General features: G+C 51.0%; 1 protein-coding gene across 5 annotated transcripts in view; it reads left to right on the top strand.

The window, feature by feature from the left end:
- GBF1 (golgi brefeldin A resistant guanine nucleotide exchange factor 1) overlaps positions 1 to 20,438 on the top strand; it is a 2,300,480-nt gene extending 2,280,042 nt beyond the window's left edge. For all 5 annotated transcript variants that reach the window (XM_085603553.1, XM_085603551.1, XM_085603552.1 and 2 more), the window contains one exon: positions 19,764 to 20,438. In XM_085603553.1, the coding sequence (XP_085459679.1) occupies positions 19,764 to 20,041 (278 nt within the window). In that variant the 3' untranslated portion in view covers positions 20,042 to 20,438. The remainder of the gene's footprint in view (positions 1 to 19,763) is intronic.
- The last annotated feature ends 1,531 nt before the right edge of the window (positions 20,439 to 21,969 follow it).

Raw genomic sequence — 21,969 nt, 5'->3', positions numbered from 1 at the left:
GGGTGTAACCACTCCCCTTCCTGGTCCCAGCCATAGGAGGGACCTTGCAGGTAGCCCAGCCCACTAGCCCAGTATATCAGTAGGTAGCTGAGCCCTGCTAGATTAGATTAACCTGAATCTGCAACTTGAACAGAAACTCTGGACCTTCGACATTCGACCTCAGGAAGAAGACTGAAGGAGTGACCACCCTGGGCAACCAGGCACCATCCAGCGACCGCTGCTTGCTTTGCGACTGATCCTACGAGGGACGACTGCAGAGACTGACCAGCGCCGAGACTTCCAGACACCTCTGAACCAGATCCACCTCTAGAGCAAAGCTGAGACCCGTGGAGGCGACGAGGGACGTGGGACCGGCGACTTGGGAAAAGTGGCTAGTACCTGACTAGCGCGACTTCTGAGGCTTCCTCGAGGCTGTGCTTGGGGAATTGAGAAGCCCCCATCCCAAGCACCATCTGCAAAGAAGACCAGCTCCCCACACTTCACGTGTTCTGCGTGGGGCCCTTCTGCACCTGAGTTGCTCGACGTGTTGTCCGGTTGCTGGCCGGTTGGCTAGTGACCTCTGCGATGACGAACCTTTGTTTTCATCTTGCTGGTCCGGCTCCTCCAGACTGGCACCCGCTCCTCTGTGAAAGAGAAGCACCCCAGACCTTCCTGGTCTGCACCAGAAGCAAGTCCTCCATCCTGCGTGGGTTCCGCTGGCCAAGGCTTGTTGGGTCCTGACTCGACTTGGACGCCGCCGACAGCAAGAGCCTTCGTGGGACAGCTCACCTCCTGGTCCTGGACGTCCTGGACGCCTCCTGGTACCCGTGACTGCTGCGACAAGCTTCACCTCTTCACCTGCATCTTCACGACATCGCCTGGTTCCTTCCTGGTTCCTTCCCGGCTCCTGGCTGGTGACCTAGACTCTGTCCCTTCTGCTTGCAGGTATCCCTCCTTCTTGATTCCATCCTTGGGATCCACCGGACACTCTTCACTGACTGCCTGTCAGCAACTTTCCTTCAGGCATCCATAGGAGTCAACGACGAAACCCGACGCAAGTTCACACCTATGCACCCGCAGCCCGTCGGCTAGGTAACTTGAGTACTCTGGTGCTCACAAGGGGATTGACTATCCTAGGGTCTAGTTTCCAAGTCTCGACTTTCTAGCTATTCCAGAAGTGTCCTAAAACTGTTACATTCTAACAACTACTATTTCTATCGACTTTTACGCATTACGTGTGAGTGTTTCCACTCTGCACCTGAATCCCGTGGGCCTCCCACTTCCTAATCTTTGGTAGTATAGTGTAGCCCCAGCGATTCCCTAGGCCTAGGCCTATCCTGTGTTCGTGATAGTGGTTCTTATACCACTTACTTAGTATATGGTTTGCGTGGCCCCTAGGGCCTAACTGTATTACTTACCTGTGTGACTTAATGTATGCTTAAATAAGACTGTGTTGTACTTACCTCGAATCTCATAAAGAGTGCTGAGGCTTTGACTAGAATAAATACATTCTATTTTTATATATATCTGTTGTGGTGTCCTTTCATTTGGTATTCAAGGGATTACATATGGTATAACAGCTGGCTTCACATGCCATACAGAGTTTAGCCTAAGACTGCTCTTGTCCATGCTACCACTAGGATAGCTGGTCTATAAGGTTGACTTTACAACCAATCACCATAAGGGTTGTTTGGACTGATACAAGGTGTACACTAGAATTAGTGACATCATATATCAGGCCAACTTCTCACATTGGGGAGCAGCGGTTGGGATCTGAGCTTGCTGTTGTTAATACCATTGTAATCTTGAGATACTAAATTGAAAGATCACACAGATATTGTTAGGTACATATAACATAGATTATAAATACTTAAGTCCTACTGGACTTAGTTGTTGTAGGTTGAAGGGCCTAGCACACCCTGACTACAACTACTAGAGAGGTTTAGTAGAGACATTTAGGAAGCTGAGGCCTCACTTTGAGGACACTCACTTCAGTACTCCATCTCAACACCAGCCTTTTACTGTGCAAAGACACACCAAAGGTAGAGATTCCCTATGGTGGAGACCCTATGATACCTTTAGGATGAGGGATTGCTTAGTGGACCATGAGACAGGGGGTCACCATGCCAGTGCTGGTCCTTCCTTATATGGCCAATTAGGCAATATAGGCTTACCTGGTCAAGGACAGCCTTACCTCCTTTCGTTTGGGGGGGGGGGGGGGGGTTGTGTAGGAAGGTGGATATCTGACTATGGTTACCCCCAACTTTTTGCCTAGTGTCTAGCTGGTTTTTCGACTTAGTTGGCCTGAGATCCTGCCATTCAGGGTCTCAGGCTGTCTGCTCTCTCTTTAAAATGGACTCCATGTACCCCAGGTACATACCCAATTGGTAAGGGTCACCTTATTGGACCCTGTACAGTGTACCCTAGGTACCCAGGGTATAGGTGTACCCTAGGCCTCCCAGGGGCTGCAGCATGTATTATGCCACCCCTGGCCTGGCCTTCCATTATGACACTACTGGCTGATCACTCAGCTGGGGCAAGGTCGTGTAATCACTCCTTGCTTAGGTGTAGTATTCCTATACCTACCTTATATATAGACACATGTGTACCTATCAGCCACTCCTATGGCAGGCCTTAACAACCCTGGAGGCAGAGTGCTTGGTAACATGTGAAATGGTGCTCTAGCATGAGCTGAGCCTGTCTGCAGCTTTCGGAACCATGTCCTTATAGCTGTTCTATGATATCGCCTACCATATGCTCTTAAAGTGCCTTATAATCTTAAACGGTTATGGTAACTATGGTTTGGCTTTATCAAAACATGTGGTGTAAGGTGTCTAACACTTTGGAATAATACCCCCATACCATTTCTGGTGATGAGGATATTATTCCTCCCTTCTAGAGGGAGAGACATGTTAAAATCCTACTTTGCTGTTTAACTCTGACCAAAGCCTCAGCATCACAAAATGGATGCTGCTGCCACAGACACGAGTCTGACCTCCTGCAGCTGTGAGCCCTCCCAGCCAGGGAGGCCTGGACAATAGGTTTCCTGCTTGGGGAGGTGCTAGCACCTCCCCAGACAGACTTTAGTGTATTGGGGCAGGGAGGGCTGAAAGGAATGAGACATGCCTGGGGCACATAAGGTGCTCCATGCATAGTCCAGTTCAAACCGGTGCTGGGGCACTCCAGCCCCAGCTCTGGCGCGAAACTGGACAAAGGAAAGGGGGTGTAACCACTCCCCTTCCTGGTCCCAGCCATAGGAGGGACCTTGCAGGTAGCCCAGCCCACTAGCCCAGTATATCAGTAGGTAGCTGACCCCTGCTAGATTAGATTAACCTGAATCTGCAACTTGAACAGAAACTCTGGACCTTCGACATTCGACCTCAGGAAGAAGACTGAAGAAATCTCCCTTGTGGCCAAGGAGTGACCACCCTGGGCAACCAGGCACCATCCAGCGACCGCTGCTTGCTTTGCGACTGATCCTACGAGGGACGACTGCAGAGACTGACCAGCGCCGAGACTTCCAGACACCTCTGAACCAGATCCACCTCTACAGCAAAGCTGAGACCCGTGGAGGCGACGAGGGACGTGGGACCGGCGACTTGGGAAAAGTTGCTAGTACCTGACTAGCGCGACTTCTGAGGCTTCCTCGAGGCTGTGCTTGGGGAATTGAGAAGCCCCCATCCCGAGCACCATCTGCAAAGAAGACCAGCTCCCCACACTTCACGTGTTCTGCGTGGGGCCCTTCTGCACCTGAGTTGCTCGACGTGTTGTCCGGTTGCTGGCCGGTTGGCTAGTGACCTCTGCGACGACGAACCTTTGTTTTCATCTTGCTGGTCCGGCTCCTCCAGAGTGGCACCCGCTCCTCTGTGGAAGAGAAGCACCCCAGACCTTCCTGGTCTGCACCAGAAGCAAGTCCTCCATCCTGCGTGGGTTCCGCTTGCCAAGGCTTGTTGGGTCCTGACTCGACTTCGACGCCGCCGACAGCAAGAGCCTTCGTGGGACAGCTCACCTCCTGGTCCTGGACGTCCTCGACGCCTCCTGGTACCCGTGACTGCTGCGACAAGCATCTGAAAGAAACACGTTAGTTAGATTCCTCACCTTAGAATATCCCCAGGCGTCAGACTGGATCCGGAAGATTTTTCGTCAGCAATACCCCTTGCGCGTCGCTAGGCGTCGTCTGCGGCTCCGCGTCCGTCGTCGGCGTCGTGCGCCGGAATGACGTCGTCTGAGTACTTAGACGCCGCCCTCGCGTGCTGACGTCAGTTCTTCTTTTTTCCGCGCCAGTAAGCGCAGATCCGGGAGAGCTACCCCTTTGGTCACTTTTTGACTAACTTTTTTCGATCCTTTTTGATCTTGTCTCGACTCCGGTGCCGGTAGGATGCCTGGTTTTAAAGCCTGTGCTGACTGCAACCGCTTTATGTCTGTTACGGACCATCACCGCCGGTGCCTTTACTGCTTGGGCCTTGACCACGACGCGGCGTCGTGTGCGGACTGCAAGGCCCTGACCTCGAAGGCTAGACGGGAGCGGTCCCATAAGCTTCTCGAGCTTCGCCACTCGGCTCCGCGCCCCTCTCGATCTCGGTCCAGGAGGAGGTCCAAGGATCGGTCGCGGAGCCGCAGCCGACGTCATCATCGGTCGTCGGGATCCAAGTCTTCGGGTAAGTCGAAGCACTCCAAGAAGTCCAAGAGGCGACACCGCTCTTCGGACTCCCCTCGCCGGTCCGCGACTCGGCCGAGGGTCAGGGTGGTTCCACCCCCGCGGCTCCAGCGGCGCCGCGCAAGTCCCCATACCCGCCGGTCCCTGGGACTGACGCGACGCCGGCGGAAGTCAGTGCCTTCCTCTTGGCCATGAGGAACCTGGCTCCGCCATCGACGCCCGCTGGCGTGCCTTCGGGCCCCGCGGACCCGACTGGGCAACCTTGCCTGCTGGCGGCTCCGGCCCCGGCGCCGTCGACGGCTCCGGCCTCAACACCGCAAGCGCCCGAGGGACCCGTTCCCGAGTCCCCGCCGATGCCGGTCGACCTCGTCACGCCTCCTCCGCCGGCATCGACACCGGTACCACCTCCGACGCCGACTCCGCTCGACGTCGAGCCCCGGTTCAGCCCCGTTCCGGGCCCGGCGCCGTTACGGCGTCGATGGACGCCGCGTTCGGCGCCGCTGGAGACACATTTTGTCTATCGCCCGGCTCCGATCCTTCCTCCTGCATACCAGGAATCGGATGATGGGGGCGAATGGGAGGGATCCGAGGATCCTATGGCCGCTCAGGCTCAACTGTCACAGGACTGGGCAGATGAACTGGGGGAGGTCAGTGGTCTGGATACCTCTCCAGACACTGGATTCATCTCTCCTCCGACTGTGGCTTCGGAGGAGGGTGCTGCTTTCTCTATGGTGCTGCGCAAGGCGGCCGCAGCCCTTGGGCTCGAGCTACCTGCCGTGGCTGTGAGGACTAACGTCCACTGAGCTCCACTGAGCCTCTGCTGCCATTCAATGAGGCCCTCATTGACGTTCTGCAGGGCACCTGGTCCAAGCCCTCCACAGTTCCTCCTGTGGACAGGAACGTCGCCAGGCGCCACCGCCCTGCTCCGGGCGACCCCAGTTTTCTGTCCCAACACCCTACCCCCGAGAGCCTGGTTATCCAGGCCTCTACCTCCCAATCCTCCTTCCCGACCGCTCCGCCGGACCGGGATTCCAAGAGACTGGAACAGTTCGGCAAAAAGCTGTTCTCCTCCCTTAGTTTGGGTCTGCGGTCTTTGAACACCGCCTGTCTCTTGGACCGTTATTCCCACTCTCTGTGGGATACGGTGCTGCCCCTGTGTCCGGAGGAGGTCCAGACACGACTTACCCAGGCTCTGGCCGATGGGAGGGATGCAGCGCGACATGCTATCCGATGTGGGCTTGACACTACGGACTCGCTGGGTAGGGCGATTTCTACCTCAGTGGCGCTTAGACGTCACGCTTGGCTGCGGTCCACGTCCTTTTCGGGCGATGTCCAGAGCACCCTCATGGACATGCCCTTTGATGGCACTCGCCTTTTCGGCGAGAAAGCGGACAGTGCGCTGAATCGCTTTAAGGACTCCCGGGCTACGGCCAAGTCCTTGGGCCTCTCGGCCCCGCGGTCGCAAACTTCCGCCTTTCGCCCCTTTCGTGGCCAAGGAAGGGGTGCCTCCTCACGTGCGCCTAGCCACCAGCCGCAGAACCAACCTGCGCGCGGTCGCGGACGTGGTTTCCGCCGAGGCGGTTCTGGAGGACGACGCGGTCAGCCCACATCCACCCCGGCAGCATCCGCCTCAAAGCCTTCCTAGTCCGAGCTTTCAGGCCCATTCCACGCCAGTGGGCGGCAGAGTTCGCCATCACCTGCTCCACTGGCGGTCCATCACATCGGACAGGTGGGTGCTGCAAATCGTCCGAAGGGGCTACTCCCTCCCCTTCGAGACGACCCCTCCAGCCATGCCACCGCAGCACCACCATATCTCGGGGGATCATTTGAATCTTCTCCATGAGGAAGTTTCGGCCTTCTTGGCCAAGGGGGCCGTCGAGCGCGTTCCGAGCCCAGAAGTAGGTCGTGGTTGTTATTCCCACTACTTTCTGGTTCCCAAGAAGGGCAAAGGGGGCCTACGCCCTATCTTGGACCTCCGGAACGTCAATGCCTTCCTCCGGAAGGAGAGGTTCAAAATGTTGACTTTGGCTCAGGTTCTAGCTGCCCTAGACCCTGGAGACTGGATGGTGGCGTTGGACTTGCAGGACGCCTATTTCCACATCCCCGTCCTGCCGGCCCACCGGCGTTACCTGCGGTTCACGGTGGGTCAAGAGCACTTTCAGTTTACCGTGCTCCCCTTTGGCCTCACCAGTGCCCCTCGGGTGTTCACGAAAGTGATGGCGGTGGTCGCAGCTCATCTGCGCAGATCAGGGGTTCCAGTCTTCCCCTATCTCGACGACTGGCTGTTGAAGGCGAGCTCGCCCCAGGCAGTCGTCTCCCACCTCCAGACTACGGCGGATCTCCGGCATTTGCTGGGATTTTCCATCAACGTGCCGAAGTCACACCTGAGTCCCTCTCAGAAGCTCCTCTTCATCGGAGCGGTTCTCGATTCGGCGCAGTTCCGGGTCTATCCACCGGAACAGCGGGTCCGGGATATTCAGGCCGTGATTCCCATCTTTCGGCCTCTATCCTGGGTTTCGGTCAGGCTAGTGTTGCGGTTTCTGGGGCTGATGGCCTCCTGCATCCTACTAGTGCATCACGCCAGGCGGCGCATGCGGGCTCTGCAGTGGGACCTGAAGTTTCAGTGGGCCCAGCATCACGGCAACCTGTCCGACCATGTCTTGATCTCGGAGGGCACTGCACAGCAGTTGCAGTGGTGGCTCACGGACCGCGATTGGGTCAAGGGCAAGAGCCTCTCCCTTCCCCAACCGGAGCATGTCGTAGTGACGGATGCGTCCCTCCTGGGATGGGGTGGCCATATGGGAGAGGCGGAGATCAGAGGCCTCTGGTCTCCGGCGGAGTCTCGTCTCCACATCAACCTGTTGGAGTTGAGAGCGATCCGACTTGCACTGAAAGCCTTCCTTCCCTCTGTCCGGGGAAGTGTCGTGCAGGTGTTCACAGACAACACCACCGCCATGTGGTATTGCAACAAACAGGGCGGGGTGGGGTCGTGGACCCTTTGTCAGGAGGCTCTGCGCCTCTGGACGTGGCTGGAACACCAGGGCGTCACCCTGGTGGTTCAACATCTGGCGGGCTCTCTGAACGCCAGAGCAGACGAACTCAGCCGCCGGTGCATGATGGATCAAGAATGGCGTCTGAACTCCGAAGTGGCGCAAGGTCTCTTTCAGCAGTGGGGAGATCCTTGGTTAGATCTATTCGCCACCGAAGAGAACGCGCAATGTCAGCAGTTCTGCGCGTTGGAATTTCCAAGGCGGCACTCGCTCGGGGACGCCTTTCGTCGCGAGTGGAGTTGCGGTCTGTTGTATGCCTTTCCGCCTATACCACTTCTGCCCAGAGTGCTGAAGAAGATCAAGCGCGACCGGGCCCAAGTCATCTTGGTGGCTCCGGATTGGGCACGAAGGTACTGGTATCCCGAGCTACTCAGTATGTTGACCGATCCTCCGATACGTCTGCCCCTTCGGGAGGATCTTCTGTCGCAGCAGCAGGGGACGGTCCTCCACCCGAACCTGTCCAGCCTCCACCTCCATGCGTGGAGATTGAGCGGCGGCAGTTGATGCCATTTGACTTGCCTCCTGAAGTCTGTGATATCATTCTGGCAGCCAGGCGTCCCTCCACAAAGACGGTATACGCCTGCCGGTGGAACAAATTTGTGGCATGGTGCACAGCAAAGGCTGTGGATCCCCTTTCCGCCCCTCTTTCTGAGGTTCTTCTCTTTCTTCTTTCTTTGGCCCGGCAGGGCTCTGCCCTGGGCACCTTGAAAGGTTATCTTGCTGCCATCTCTGCCTTCTTGCGGCTTCCTGATCAGCCTTCTCTTTTCAAGTCCCCTGTAGTTACACGCTTCCTAAAAGGCATTACTCACACGTTCCCTCCTGTGCCTTTTGTAATGCCTCAGTGGGACTTGAATCTTGTTCTCACATTTCTAATGTGCGCTCCCTTTGAGCCTCTTCATAATTGTCCTCTTCGTCTGCTGACGCTTAAGACTGCTTTTCTGGTAGCCATCACCTCGGCTAGACGGGTGAGTGAGCTCTAGGCTTTATCATCAAAGCCTCCTTTTCTCTCTGTTCATCCGGACAAGGTTGTCCTTCGGCCTCGTCCCTCCTTTCTTCCGAAAGTGGTGACCCCCTTTCATCTTGGGCAGTCTGTCACCTTGCCCACCTTCTTTCCGCCTCCGCATCCTTCCAAAGAGGAAGAGAGGCTCCACCGTCTGGACCCAAAACGTGCGCTCTCCTTTTATCTGGACCGCACAAAGCAGTTCCGGGTGGACGACCAACTTTTCATTGGATACGTGGGTGCTAAGAAGGGGAAAGCTGTGCACAAACGGACCATCTCTTGGTGGGTCGTTTTGTGCATCAAAATTTGTTACTCCTTGGCAAAAAAGGACCCTCCTGTTGGGCTGCGCGCCCATTCTACTCGGGCCACGGCGGCTACTACTGCTTTGGGACGGGGTGTTCCTTTGCAGGACATCTGTCAGGCGGCAACGTGGGCTTCGCTACACACGTTCGCCAGGCAATATTGCCTTGACAGCCAAGTCCGGAGGGATGGCTTCTTTGGCCGTTCTGTCCTCCAGGACTTTCTGGTGTGATCTTGGTTCGCAGACCCACCACCGGGGATGGTATTGCTTGGGTATCTATTTTAAGGTGAGGAATCTAACTAACGTGTTTCTTTCAGATGAACAAGTTACTTACCTTCGGTAACGATGTATCTGTAAGAGACATTAGTTAGTTAGATTCCTCACCGCCCCACCCATCCTCCCCGTTCTGCGAACTGATATCTAGGGTTGAGGTCATCCCTTTCAGGGCCCTAGATTCTTGGCACCAGTGTCGGTCTCTTGCATGGCTCTGCGTTCCTGGCACGGAAAGCTATGTACAAGAGCTGACGTCAGCGCGCTAGGGCGGCGTCTAAGTACTCCAACGATGTCATCCCGGCGATCCCGACGACGGACGCGGAGCCGCAGACGACGCCTAGCGACGCGCAAGGGTATTGCTGACGAAAAATCTTTCCGGATCCAGCCTGACGCCTGGGGATATTCTAAGGTGAGGAATCTAACTAACTAGATTCCTCACCGACCCACCCATCCTCCCCGTTCTGCGAACTGACATCTAGGGTTAAGGTTATCCTTTTCAGGCCCCTAGATTTTCTTTTTGGCACCAGTGTCGGTCTTTGCATGGCTCTGCGTTCCTGGCGCGTAAAGCTATGTACAAGAACTGACGTCAGCGTGCGAGGGCGGCGTCTAAGTACTCCGACGTCATTCCGGCGCACGACGCAGACGACGGACACGGAGCTGCAGACGACGCCTAGCGACGCGCAAGGGGTATTGCTGACGAAAAATCTTCCGGATCCAGTCTGACGCCTGGGGATATTCTAAGGTGAGGAATCTAACTAACGTGTTTCTTTCAGATGCTTGTCGCAGCAGTCACGGGTACCAGGAGGCGTCGAGGACGTCCAGGACCAGGAGGTGAGCTGTCCCACGAAGGCTCTTGCTGTCGGCGGCGTCGAAGTCGAGTCAGGACCCAACAAGCCTTGGCAAGCGGAACCCACGCAGGATGGAGGACTTGCTTCTGGTGCAGACCAGGAAGGTCTGGGGTGCTTCTCTTTCACAGAGGAGCGGGTGCCAGTCTGGAGGAGCCGGACCAGCAAGATGAAAACAAAGGTTCGTCGTCGCAGAGGTCACTAGCCAACCGGCCAGCAACCGGACAACACGTCGAGCAACTCAGGTGCAGAAGGGCCCCACGCAGAACACGTGAAGTGTGGGGAGCTGGCCTTCTTTGCAGATGGTGCTCGGGATGGGGGCTTCTCAATTCCCCAAGCACAGCCTCGAGGAAGCCTCAGAAGTCGCGCTAGTCAGGTACTAGCCACTTTTCCCAAGTCGCCGGTCCCACGTCCCTCGTCGCCTCCACGGGTCTCAGCTTATAGGTAGTATAGTGTAGCCCCAGCGATTCCCTAGGCCTATCCTGTGTTCGTGACAGTGGTTCTTATACCACTTACTTAGTATATGGTTTGCGTGGCCCCTAGGGCCTAACTGTATTACTTACCTGTGTGACTTAATGTATGCTTAAATAAGACTGTGTTGTACTTTCCTCGAATCTCATAAAGAGTGCTGAGGGTTTGACTAGAATAAATACACTCTATTTTTATATATATCTGTTGTGGTGTCCTTTCATTTGGTATTCAAGGGATTACATATGGTATAACAGCTGGCTTCACATGCCATACAGAGTTTAGCCTAAGACTGCTCTTGTCCATGCTACTCTAGGATAGCTGGTCTATAAGGTTGACTTTACAACCAATCACCATAAGGGTTGTTTGGACTGATACAAGGTGTACACTAGAATTAGTGACATCATATATCAGGCCAACTTCTCACAGAGCTAACCCTCTGTCACTTTCTGACAGGCCTTTTCTCAACTTTTTGTCAAATCTGAGATTTTTTTCCAAAGTTTGTGAGGATGGGTCGGTTACCAATCCCCATCTCATCTGCCTATGGTGTCTCAAGCGCAACCACGATACTAGTCATGCTCAGACTGTTGTGCTATGGCTCATAAGATCTTGCAGGAGTGGGCTTTGAAGCTATTTATGTTGTCGCCTGAACACTTTGTGGATGTGTTAGGCTCGTGAGAGGAATGGAAGGGGTCAATGGAACTTTTGGAATACCATGATGACACTGCATTGCAGTTGTACTGGCACGGGAAACTTGGGGAAGCCAGTTGACTGAATACTTCTCCAGATACTGGCATGTTGTCTCTGCCAACTGTGGCTACGGAGGAGGGGACATCTAATGCCATGGTGGTTAAGAGGGCAGCCGAGGTCCTTGGACTGGATTTGCCCTATGTGGAGGGCACGACTAATGTCCTGACCGAAGTGCTTCAACTTAGGCTTCCACCTCAGAACCCCTTTTGCCCTTTAATGAAGCACAAACGGATGTCTTTATAGGCTTGTGGTCCAAGCCTAGCACAGGGGCTCCTGTGCATAGGACAATTGCACGCTGCCATCACCCAGCTCCGGGTGAGCCAAAGTTCCTCAGCTAACACCCCACCCTAGAAAGTTTGGTGGTGCAGGCCACTACTTCACAAGGTGCGTTCCCTTTCGCCCCTCTGGATAGGGAGTCCAAGAGGCTGGATTAATTTGGCAAGAAAATGTTTTCTTCCTCCAGCCTGGCATTGCAGTCGGTGAATACCGAATGCTTATTGAGCTGTTTCTCCCACTCCCTTTGGGAGACGGTTTCGCAAGTGCTGTCAACGGATACGCTGGGCAGATCGATTTCCACGACAGTGGCCTTGAGGCACTACACCTGGCGTAGGACAACTGGCTTCTCTGGCAATATCCAGGCTAATTTGATGGACATGCCCTTTGATGGAACTCATCTTTTTGGGGCAAAGGCAGATTCGGACCCAGTGAGGTTGACGTACTCTCGAGCTACGGCCAGATCCTTGGGCCTCTCGTCTACTCCTCGTGGCCAGTGTACCTTTCGCCCCTTTTGTGGCAAAGGAAGGTGTTTCCAACTGCGTCAGGTCTATCCCAGCCACTGTCCTGCGCAGGCATCCCAAGCTGTGCGAGGATGTGGACCCGGTTCATTCCAACCTAGGAATGGAAGTTATAAGTCGTCGGCCACCCTGCCCTCAGCAGCCGCAGCCTCCTAGCACTCCTAGTCTGACTCTGCAAGACCACACCACCCCAGTTGGTGGGAGATTCCATCATCATCTCCCCCACCGGAGGTCCATAACATCGGACAAGTGGGTCTTGCAAATCATTCAAGGGGGCTATTCTTTGCCTTTCCTTTATTTTTCTCCTCCCATTCTGCCAAATCTGGAATGACTGACATAGGATCATCTGAAATTGCTCCAGGAGGAAGTTACATTTCTCCCAGCCAAGGGATCTATAGAAAGGATCCTGGTTTCAGAAGTAGTCAATAGCTGTTATTCCTGCTTCTTCTGAGTCCAAAGAAGAACAAAGGATTGCAACCCACTTTAGATCTTTGGACCGTCAATCTCCTCCTCAAGAAGAACTTCAAGATGCTCACTCTTGCTCAAGTCTTGTCTGCCCTAGACCAAGAAGACTGGGTGGTAGCTTTGGACCTGCAGGATACTTATTTTCCCATCCCCATTCTGCTGGGCCACAGGCGTTACACTTGCGGTCCAAGGTAGGCCGCAAGCACTTTCAGTTTACCGTGCTCCGCTTCAGCCTTCCAGTGCCCCTCTGATGTTCACCAAGGTGATGGCAGGGGTTGCAGCTCATCTGCGCAGGTTAGGGGTCTCAGTCATCCTCTACCTTGACTGGCTGTTGAAGGCGTACTCATCCCCAGGCTGTCGTCTCCTACCTTCAGACTATGGTGAGCCTCCTTCTTTTGCTGGGGTTCTCTATAAAGGTGCCGAAGTCACACCTGACCTCTTCTCAGACGCTCCCTTTCATCAGAGCTGTTCTGGATACAGTGCTTATCCTTCCGAGCAGCGAGTCCAAGATATTCATGGTATGATTCCAATGTTTTAAGCCTCTATCCTTGATTTCGGTGAGACTGACTCTGAGGCTGTTGGGCCTCCTGCATCCAGTTGGTAAAACATGCCAGGTGGCGTATGTAGGCTCTGCAGTGGAACCTGAAGTTCCAGTGGGCACAGCATTGAGGAAATCACAGAAGGAATTGCAAGAGATCTGCAGTGGTGGTTGACTAGCCACAATTGCGTCAATGGCAGACCTCTCTCCTTTCCCCAACCAGAATTCACAATTGTGACAGATGCATCACTTCTGGGATGGGGCGACAATCTGGGAGAGGTGGCGATCAGGGGACACTTGTCTCCGGCGGAGTCTGGGCTACACATGAATTGATTGGAGCTTCCAGCAATTTGATTGGCATTGAAAGGATTTCTTCCCTCTGTCAAGGGAAAGTTAATGCAGGTGTTCACGGACAAAACCACCGCCATGTGGTATTGCAACAAGCAGGGCGGGGTATTGGTAGTGGGCCCTTTGTTGAGAGGCCCTGCATCTGTGGACATTGCTGGAACAGCAGGGCATAACCCTGGTGGTTCAACACCTGGCAGATTCTCTGAACGCCAGGGCGGACCAACTCAGCCATCGATGCCTAGCTGACCACAAATGGTGTCTCCAGTCAGCGGTGACGCACGGTCTCTTTCAGCAGTGGGAAGAACCTTGGTTAGATTTGTTCGCCTCCGAAGAAAACGCTCAGTGTCAGCAATATTGCGTGCTGGAGTTTCAAAGGCGGCTTTCATTTAGCTACACCTTTCATCGCGAGTGGAGCTCAGGCCTGCTGTACGCCTTTTCACCCATACCACTCCTGCCCAGGGTTCTTATGCCGCAAATGGCATCTCCAACTGGAGTTCGTACAAGGTCTCTTTCGGCAGTGGGGGGGCCTTGGTTAGATCTATTGGACTCCGCTGAGACCGCACAATATCAGCAGTTTTGTGCACTGGAGTTTCCAAGGCGGCTCTCGCTCGGAGGCGCTTTTCGTCTTGAGTGGAGCTCTGACCTCCTGTGCGCCTTTCCGCCCATACCACTTCTGCCTAGAGTTCTCAAGAAGATTAGGAACGGCTGGACGCAAGTCATCCTTGTGGTTCCGTACTGGGCACGTAAAGTCTTGTATGCCGAGCTTCTCAGCATGAACATCGATCCTCCAATCAGGCTGCATCTTGGGGAGGATCTTCTGTCGTAGCAACAGTGAAGAGTCCTCCAACCAAACCTGTCAGCTCTATGCCTTCTTTTGTGGAGATTGAGCGACAACAATTGACAGCTTTCATCCTTCCTCTGGAAGTCTGCATGTTATCTTAACAGCCAGGCATTCCTCCACTAAGACGATATGCGCCTGCTGGTGGACCACATTTGTATTATATTGTGCAGAAAAGTCTATTTACCCTCTTTTTGATGTTCTTCTTTTTATTCTTACTCTTGCCCAGCAGGGCTCTGCTCTGGGCATTCTAAAGAGTTATCGTTCTGCTCTTTATGCCTTTTTGCGACTGCCTGACCAGCACTCTTTAAGTCCCCTATTGTAAAGAGGTTTCCCAGAGGTATTGTAAATATGTTTCCCTCTTAATCTCACTTTCTTAATGTATGCTCCTTCGAGCCTCTTCATAATTGTCCCGTCCGGCTGCTCACCATCAAAACAGACTGAGGGTGAGTGAGCTGCAGGCTTTATCATCCAAGCCTCCATTCCTCTCTGTTTTTCCAGACAAACTGGTGCTTCGCACTAGGGCCTCTTTCTTGCTGAAAGTGTTAACACCATTCCATGTGGGCCAATCCGTTGCCTTGCCCACTTTGTACACTTCTCCACATCCGTCAAATGAAGAGGAGCGACTCCACCGCCAGGACCAAAAAAAGAGCGTTGTAGTTCTACCTTGACCGCATACAAGAGTCCCAAGATGACGAAGGAGGGTCGGTCGTTGCAGAAACAACACATTTCTCGCTCTGTAATTCACTGTATTAAAACCTGCTATGTACTGGCCAAGAAGCAGCCCCCTGAGGGCTCATTCCACCAGAGCGAAAGGTGCAACCACGGCGTTAGCACGTGGCGTCCCAGTCCTGGACACCTCTCAGGCGGAAACATGGATGTCCCTGCACACGTTAACCAGACATTACTACCTGGACAGTCAGTTCAGCAGGGATAGGCTTTTTGCCCGTTCAGTCCTGCAGGGTATTCTAGTTTAGAGTTTGTCTGTAGCTTACCACTGGGGACGGTATTTCTTGGGTATCTATTCAAAGGTAAGGATTGTGTGGCTAGATGTCTCTGTTAGATGAACAAGTTACTTACCTTCAATAATGCATTACCTGGTGCAGACAATGTCTAGACACATATTCTTTAACAAGCCACCCATCCTTCCCGCTCTGCAGACAGATTTCTAGGGTTAGGTTTAATCCCTTTCAGGGCCCTAGTTTGGACACACCAATGTCAGTGCTCCTCATGCTCCTGGCGTAGAAAGTCATGAAAATTAACAAACGTCAGCGATCTGAGGTGATGTGGAGGTCACTTTCTGCACTGACGACACCACGCAGAGGCGATCAACGCCACCTTCCGGTGCGCAGGGGTACTTCTCACACAAAAATCTTCTTGATCCAGTCTGATCCCTGGGAAATTCAAAGGTAAGGGTTCTGTATCTAGATTTTATCTATACCAAATAATGCGTTACTGAAGGTAAGTAACTTGTTTGCCAGGTCCAGCGGGATGGACTCCTAACCCGATCTGTCCTGCAGTATCTTTTAATCTGATAGAGACTTCTAGCCACTGATTCCTTACCTTAGAATATTCTCATGTCATCAGACTGGATCCAGAAATTTTCAAGCTATCCCTTTGCACGCCGGTAGGTGGCGGCGTCCGCATCAGAAGTGACCTGTGTAGTGTCTACATAGGCGCCACTCCAGCACCTTGACCTCAGTTCCTTCTTTTCCACGCCATCTGAGCCAATCCAGGCGAGCTCCCTTAAGTCTTTTTTTTTTTTTTTTTACTATATTTTTTTCAGTGTTTTATCGAGGCCCAGTGTGCCTTTTTCTCCTATTTTTTTTTTAATATGTCCTCAAAGAAACCCACCATGTTCAAGCCTTATAGCGCCTGTCAATGATAAGTTGGCCTCCACTTGGTGTGTCTATGGTGTCTGGCGAGAGATCACAAATCTGTGTCCTGTGCGGAGTGCCAGACCATGAACCCTAAGGCTCTCCGCAAGCGAGCTGTGAAACTTCTGGCTGCTTGCCATGCGACTCCCTGCTGCTCCAGGTCATGTTCGTGTCGGAGATTGCAGGACTGCCCCTCAGCACCAGTCAGACCCTCGGAATCTGCTGGTGGGTCCAGATTGGCCCAGGCCCGACTTTGTGACTACAGTGGTTCCCGTCAGCAATAGCTTGCGACAGTATGGCGTAGGCCTTATCTGGGACCATAGGTAGTACTTGCGCAACCGTATCCCACACTGTATATGAATAATGGCCCAATAAGCACTCAGTGTTCACACCTGGTGGAAGAGAAAATTATCTTACCAAAAGTATGCAGCCTCTTGGGTTCCCTATCCGGTGGGGTCATAGGGAAAGCGTCTGTATTTATCCGTCAGGTTGAAGTCTGGCACACATTACACCCTCTCAGATGCTCTTTTTCATTGTAACTGTTCTGGATACAGTGTAGCTTTGGGCTTACTCTCCGGAACAGCGAGTCCAGAATATTCGAGCTATGATTACGATGTTTCAGCCTCTGTCCTGGATTTCAGTGAGACTGACTCTGAGGCTGATGGGCCTCATCACCTATTGCATCCTGTTGGTAAAACATGCCAGTTGGCATATAAAGGCTCTACAGTGGGACTTGAAGAACCAGTGGGCACAGCATCAGAGACTTTTCTCCAGCCTGGTTCAGATCTCGGAGCAAATTGCAAAAGACATGCAGTGATAGCTCACGGACCGCGATTAGGTCAGAGGCAGACCTCTGTCCCTTCCCCACGCAGAGCTCACAGTGGTGACTGATGCATCACTCCTGGGTTGAGGTGGCCATCTAGGAGAGTTGAAGACCAGAGTCTCAGCTCCACATTAACCTGTTGGAACTGAGAGCGATCTGACTGGCATATAAAACTTTTCTCCTTTCCATCAAGGAAAGGCTACTTCAAGTGTTCACGGACAACACCACCGGCATGTGGTGTTGCAACAAGCAACGTGGGCAGAGTCATGAACTCTTTGCCAGGAGGCCCTGTGTCTGGACATTGCTAGAACCTCGGGACATATTCATGGTGGTTCAACATCTGGCAGGCTCTCTAAATCCCAGAGCAGACTACCTCAGTCGTTGATGTCTTGCGGATCACGAATAGCGTGTTCATCCAGAGGCGGAGCAAATGTTTTCCCAAGATTAGTAAGAGCTTGGTTAGATCTATTCCACACCCCCGAGAATGTGCAGTGTTAGCCGTACTGCTCGCATGAGTTTCCTAGGCGGCTCGCCTCAGAATCGCATTTCATCTAAAGTGGAGCTTGGGTCTAATAAACGCCTTTCCGCCGATATCACTCCTGTCCAGAGTTCTCAAGAGGATCAAGAACGACTAGGCCCAATTGATCTTAGTGGCTCTGGACTGAGCATGGAGAGTAAGGCCTCCCGAATACCTTAGCATAAGCATCTGTCCTCCAGTCAGCCTGGCCGTCCTGGAGAATCTTCTGTTGCAACAGTAGGGGTGGATCCTACACCTGAACCTGTCCACTCTCCACCTTCATGTGTGGGGAATGAGTGGCGACAGTTAAGGGAGTTTGATTTTCTTCCTCAGGTATGTGATATCATTTTGACAGCCAGGCCTTTGTCTACTAAAACTAGCTTGTATTGTGGTGTGCGTCTAAATCAGTTGATCCTCTGTATGCAACCCTGTCTGAAGTTCGATATTTTGCTCTATCCCTGTCCCGTCGAGGCTTTGCTTTGGGCACAGTGAAAGGATTGCTTTCTGCCATTTTCGCATTTCTTCAGTTTCTGGATCAACCTTCCCTGTTTTAGTCACCTGTCCCGACTAGATTTCTTAAATGTTTGCAGCATATGTTTCCTCTCATGCCCTTCGTTATGCCCCAATGGGCCTTGTGAGCTAATACACAGCTGCCCTCCAATAAAGGCTGTCTTCCTTGTGGCAATAACATTGGTCAGGAGAGTTAACAAATTACAAGCACTGTCCGTTAACTCTCTGTACACTTTCTTCTTCCCAGACAAGCTAGTTCTTCGAACCCGGGCATTCTTTTTGTCAAAGGTAATCACACCTTTCCACATCAAACAGAAGATCACTCTGCCTACATTCCCCAGCACTCCTTTCCTACTAAGGAAGAAGAGAGACTCCATAGCCTGGATCCAGAAAGAGTGTTTTTTTTCTACATTAATCGTACCTAAAAATTAGGGGTAAACCATCAACTCTTTGTTTGATTTTGTAGAGGCAAAGGGTGGAAATACAGTTCAGAAAAGAACCATCTCTCGATGGATCAACCTCTGGATTAAGATCTGATATGCAATGGCCAAGAAACAGACTCCTAAGGGCTTAAGAGCTCATTTTACCAGAGCTAAAACTGCAACCCCTGCGTTGACTAGGAGAGTCCCAGTTCTAGACATCTGTCAGGCAGATATGTGGGCAACACTGTACACGTTTGCCAAACACTACTGCCTAGAGAGTCTTGTCCAGTAAGATGGCCATTTTGCCCATTCAGTCCACCGGGACTTTTTAGTTTAGACAGTCCACAGACCTGCCTCAGGGGAGAGATTGCTTTTGTATCTATTCAAAGGTAAGGAATCTGTGGCTAGAAGTCTCTATCAGACAAACAATTTATTTATCTTTGGTAATGCCTTATCTGACAGAGACTATCTAGCTGAAGATTTCTTACCGATCCTACCCATTCTGCAAGATGTCTTACCTTATAAAAGAGATCCTTCAGGACCTCAATTCTGGCACACTAGTCAGTCCTCCTCAACTTGGCTCTGTGCTTCTGGTGGAGAAAAACAGTCAAGAACTTAAGTCAGCTTGCTAGGGTGTCCCCTATATAGGCACTGCACACTCCACTTTCAGCACGCACGATGCCACGCTGATCTGAAAGATGCCACCTACCAGTGCACAAGGGGATTGCTCAAAAATTTCCGGATCCAGTCTTAAGCCTGGGGAATATTCTACAGTAAGGAATATGTGGCTAGATAGCATCTTTACCAGAGAAGGAGTTACCAAAGGTAAGTAATTTGTTCTTCCATATTTCATTTTTTTCTGTGTATGTGGGCTGGTATTTGTAGCACTTAGAAACATATAAAGCCTTAAGAAACATCTGAAGAAGGGTTATTCAAGTGGAATTGTTAATATACTTGATGGGAAAGATAACTGATTTAATTCTGCAAAAATACATGTAGAAATCTGCATTTGTGATATGTGAAGAAAGATAATTTATTCTAAATTCAAGAAAATGATTTGTAACATTGCATTAATTAAAGGATTGTATTAACCAGAAGAGGGCTATGTTTGTCTTTGGAATTTCGATTTTAAGTTTCTATCTAGGAACAACAGTTTCTCAAAATGTTTATTTCTACCCGCTAGATTTAAGTGTTTCAACAAGATTGCTAATTAGTATTAGATCTTTCCAAGTAGTTGATAAGACTCTTCTCTGCTTGGAAGCATGTTTTTTTTCAGTCAGTAATTGTTTATTGATTATTTGCCTGCAGACTCCGGGAAGCCTACAGCTGCAGGACTATCTACTGTTGGACCGATAGGATCCACTTCCATTTGCACGCCTTCAAGTATGAGCCCTGTCACTGATATGACTGGTCCAAAAGCACAGTCTTCGCTCATCCTTCAACCACTTGCTTCCCCCCAGCTCGTTGGTGTCCCACCCATGTCTCTGCCAATTATTCTCAATCCAGCACTTATCGAGGCCAGCTGTCCTGTGCCACTCCTCTCTATTCCAAGACCATTTGACCAGGCAGCATCAGAGCTCAACTAGAGCCAGACCAAAAGGACTGAACAGGAATTACTAGTGGTAGACTGCCAATCCTGCCAGAAAGAAAATAATCTTTGTTAATGTACCCTAATTACCTCTAAAAAAATTGATAATGTTCCTCATTTCTTGTAATCGTTCACCTAAAATGTACAGGTACAGTACATTTAATGATTGGTTTCACCCAATACAGAAACATATTTTGGCATTTCCATCTTTACCCTTGCATGTCTTTACCGGGGGGGACGGTAAAATATGGGAATTTTCCGGCTGCAGTAATAAGGATAACACATACTCCATGGGAGAACTAGCCATTGTTGTGTTGGTGCTATATATTAAGGCTTAAATACTGATGGATAAAATGTAATATCTGGAAGCTCGTAATAAAAACCAATACTGTTTATTTTGTTTTGGTTCATCTTTAATTACACAGTCCTAAAAGGCATATTACTCAGATAGGCACATGTACATTTTGTTATCAGCGAGTTGTGAAACCATACCCCCTTAGACAGATTAAAGAAATGGTCAGAATTTCAGACGCATCTTTATAACTATTCTTGTGTATATACTAACTTTATTATTTGTTTATCTCAAACACACACTGATTAGCCTGATCCTAGCTTCATTCCCTGATGGTTTTGACCATAATTGACAAATACATACATAGAGTTAGGTACATACATAGACTATAACTAGCAACAACTATTCAATGGATACTTTTTAATGCAGATTTTTCGTTTTTCAGGTTTTCTCAAGCATTGTAATGGATCTGTAAACATTATGCAGTAATACCTCTAGCTCACACTCTGTGTTGCCTATACAGTGCAAAACAATTTTCTCTTAAAGCTGAACCCCACACTATGGTCCCTACCCCACTATGCAGTTCCAATTGCCGAAAACACCAGTTTCCACAGGCCACATATACCTTTAAATATTAGTTTACTTGATTTATCCAGTGTTTATCAAAGATACATTTTTCCTCGACTTCCTATACCATTGGAGTTAAAGCAATTACCAAATTGCAGTAGGCGAATATCAGTGTCCAATCTGACATTGACCTGCCTGTGCTATCTGGAGGTCTGTTCCAATTCTACCTATTGTGGTATTTGCTTTTTGATGCACTCTAACGCAATTGTGTAGAGGGAAGCCAAATTCTTCCTGGCCCAGCATTCTGAGAAGTCAGAGATGTCCTCTCCGTTGAACCTCTGCAGTCAGCCACAAATACCCCTCAGCCCCATAAAAAGGTAAATATGAGAAGCAACTGAAAAGACAGTTCCTCCGCTTCCTCTCACAAGAAATCTGACTTGGATACAGCATGTTGGAATAGCTCTCAAGTGCTAGTGAGTTTAGCCTCTTCAGTACTGGATCTTTTCTACATTGACAAGCTATTCACATTTTCTCCCACATCATGCTTGTAATCCTTTTAGAAGCGTGGACTAAGTGATTTAAATAACATTTGCATAACCACAACTACGTAAAAGATAGTGTTGTCACAGTAGTCTATAGCTTGAAGAAAGGTTTAGAATGCAGCAAAGTAAGGCTGGCGAATTATAAAAGGAGCAGAGTTCTACTTCTGGTTTTGAAGTGAACTTGTAATGCCACCTGCCTGAAAGAGCCTGGTAGAGGTCCATTTTGGAAATGTTATGTGGACTAATGTACCCTTCCCTCCCATGATAGTGTAACAAAAAGGAGAAGGTTTAATCATGCCCTTATATGAAGATCTCCACTCACTTCGATTTGATTAAAACAAGGGTTTTTCAGACAAAAAGGTGGGGGTATTTAATGTAGTCATGTAGCCACTTGGTGATTCCTGGTGAGAGCCAAAGAAGGACTGCATTTCCCGCTCATAAGCGCATTGCATCTCCCTCGGCGGTGGTAGTCGTTTGGTGGTTCCAGGTGGGAGCCGGAGAAGGAGGACTACATTTCCTCCCCAC

Source organism: Triturus cristatus, chromosome 1_2 (genome assembly GCF_964204655.1).
Source record: "Triturus cristatus chromosome 1_2, aTriCri1.1, whole genome shotgun sequence".
NCBI lineage: Eukaryota > Metazoa > Chordata > Amphibia > Caudata > Salamandridae > Triturus > Triturus cristatus.
The sequence above is the reverse complement of the archived record's forward strand: the minus strand, read 5'-3'. Positions and strand labels throughout refer to the sequence as shown.